Source organism: Sinocyclocheilus anshuiensis, unplaced genomic scaffold (assembly GCF_001515605.1).
Source record: "Sinocyclocheilus anshuiensis isolate Anshui unplaced genomic scaffold, SAMN03320099.WGS_v1.1 scaffold1892, whole genome shotgun sequence".
Classification (NCBI taxonomy): domain Eukaryota; kingdom Metazoa; phylum Chordata; class Actinopteri; order Cypriniformes; family Cyprinidae; genus Sinocyclocheilus; species Sinocyclocheilus anshuiensis.
In genome coordinates this window covers 3,777-3,984 of record NW_015558643.1, presented here as the reverse complement: position 1 = coordinate 3,984, position 208 = coordinate 3,777, and the positions used below count along the sequence as shown (strand labels likewise).

General features: G+C 53.8%; 1 protein-coding gene across 1 annotated transcript in view; it reads left to right on the top strand.

Annotated features, from left to right (window-relative positions):
* Positions 1-203, top strand: part of LOC107680901 (uncharacterized) — a gene marked incomplete at its 3' end in the record, with an annotated part of 2,629 nt that extends 2,426 nt beyond the window's left edge. Inside the window, exon 2 of the mRNA XM_016476974.1 lies at positions 89-203. Coding sequence (XP_016332460.1) covers positions 89-203 — 115 coding nt within the window. The remainder of the gene's footprint in view (positions 1-88) is intronic.
* Between the last annotated feature and the right edge of the window lie 5 nt (positions 204-208).

Below are 208 nucleotides of genomic sequence, written 5' to 3'. Positions count from 1 at the left end.
TAATTGACTTCAAGCAACTAAAGATATGGACGCAAGTCCGCGAGCCTCTACCCTTCCAGTCAGTAGACTGCAACGAGTCGCAGTGTCAAACCACAGACGCCGCCGCCAGTTCACTGACTGATGATACAATGTCAAAGCCAGGGCCAGGGCCAAGCTCAACTCCAAGCAGCAAGAACCTGGACCCTTTCCTCTGCTCATTGCAGGCGCC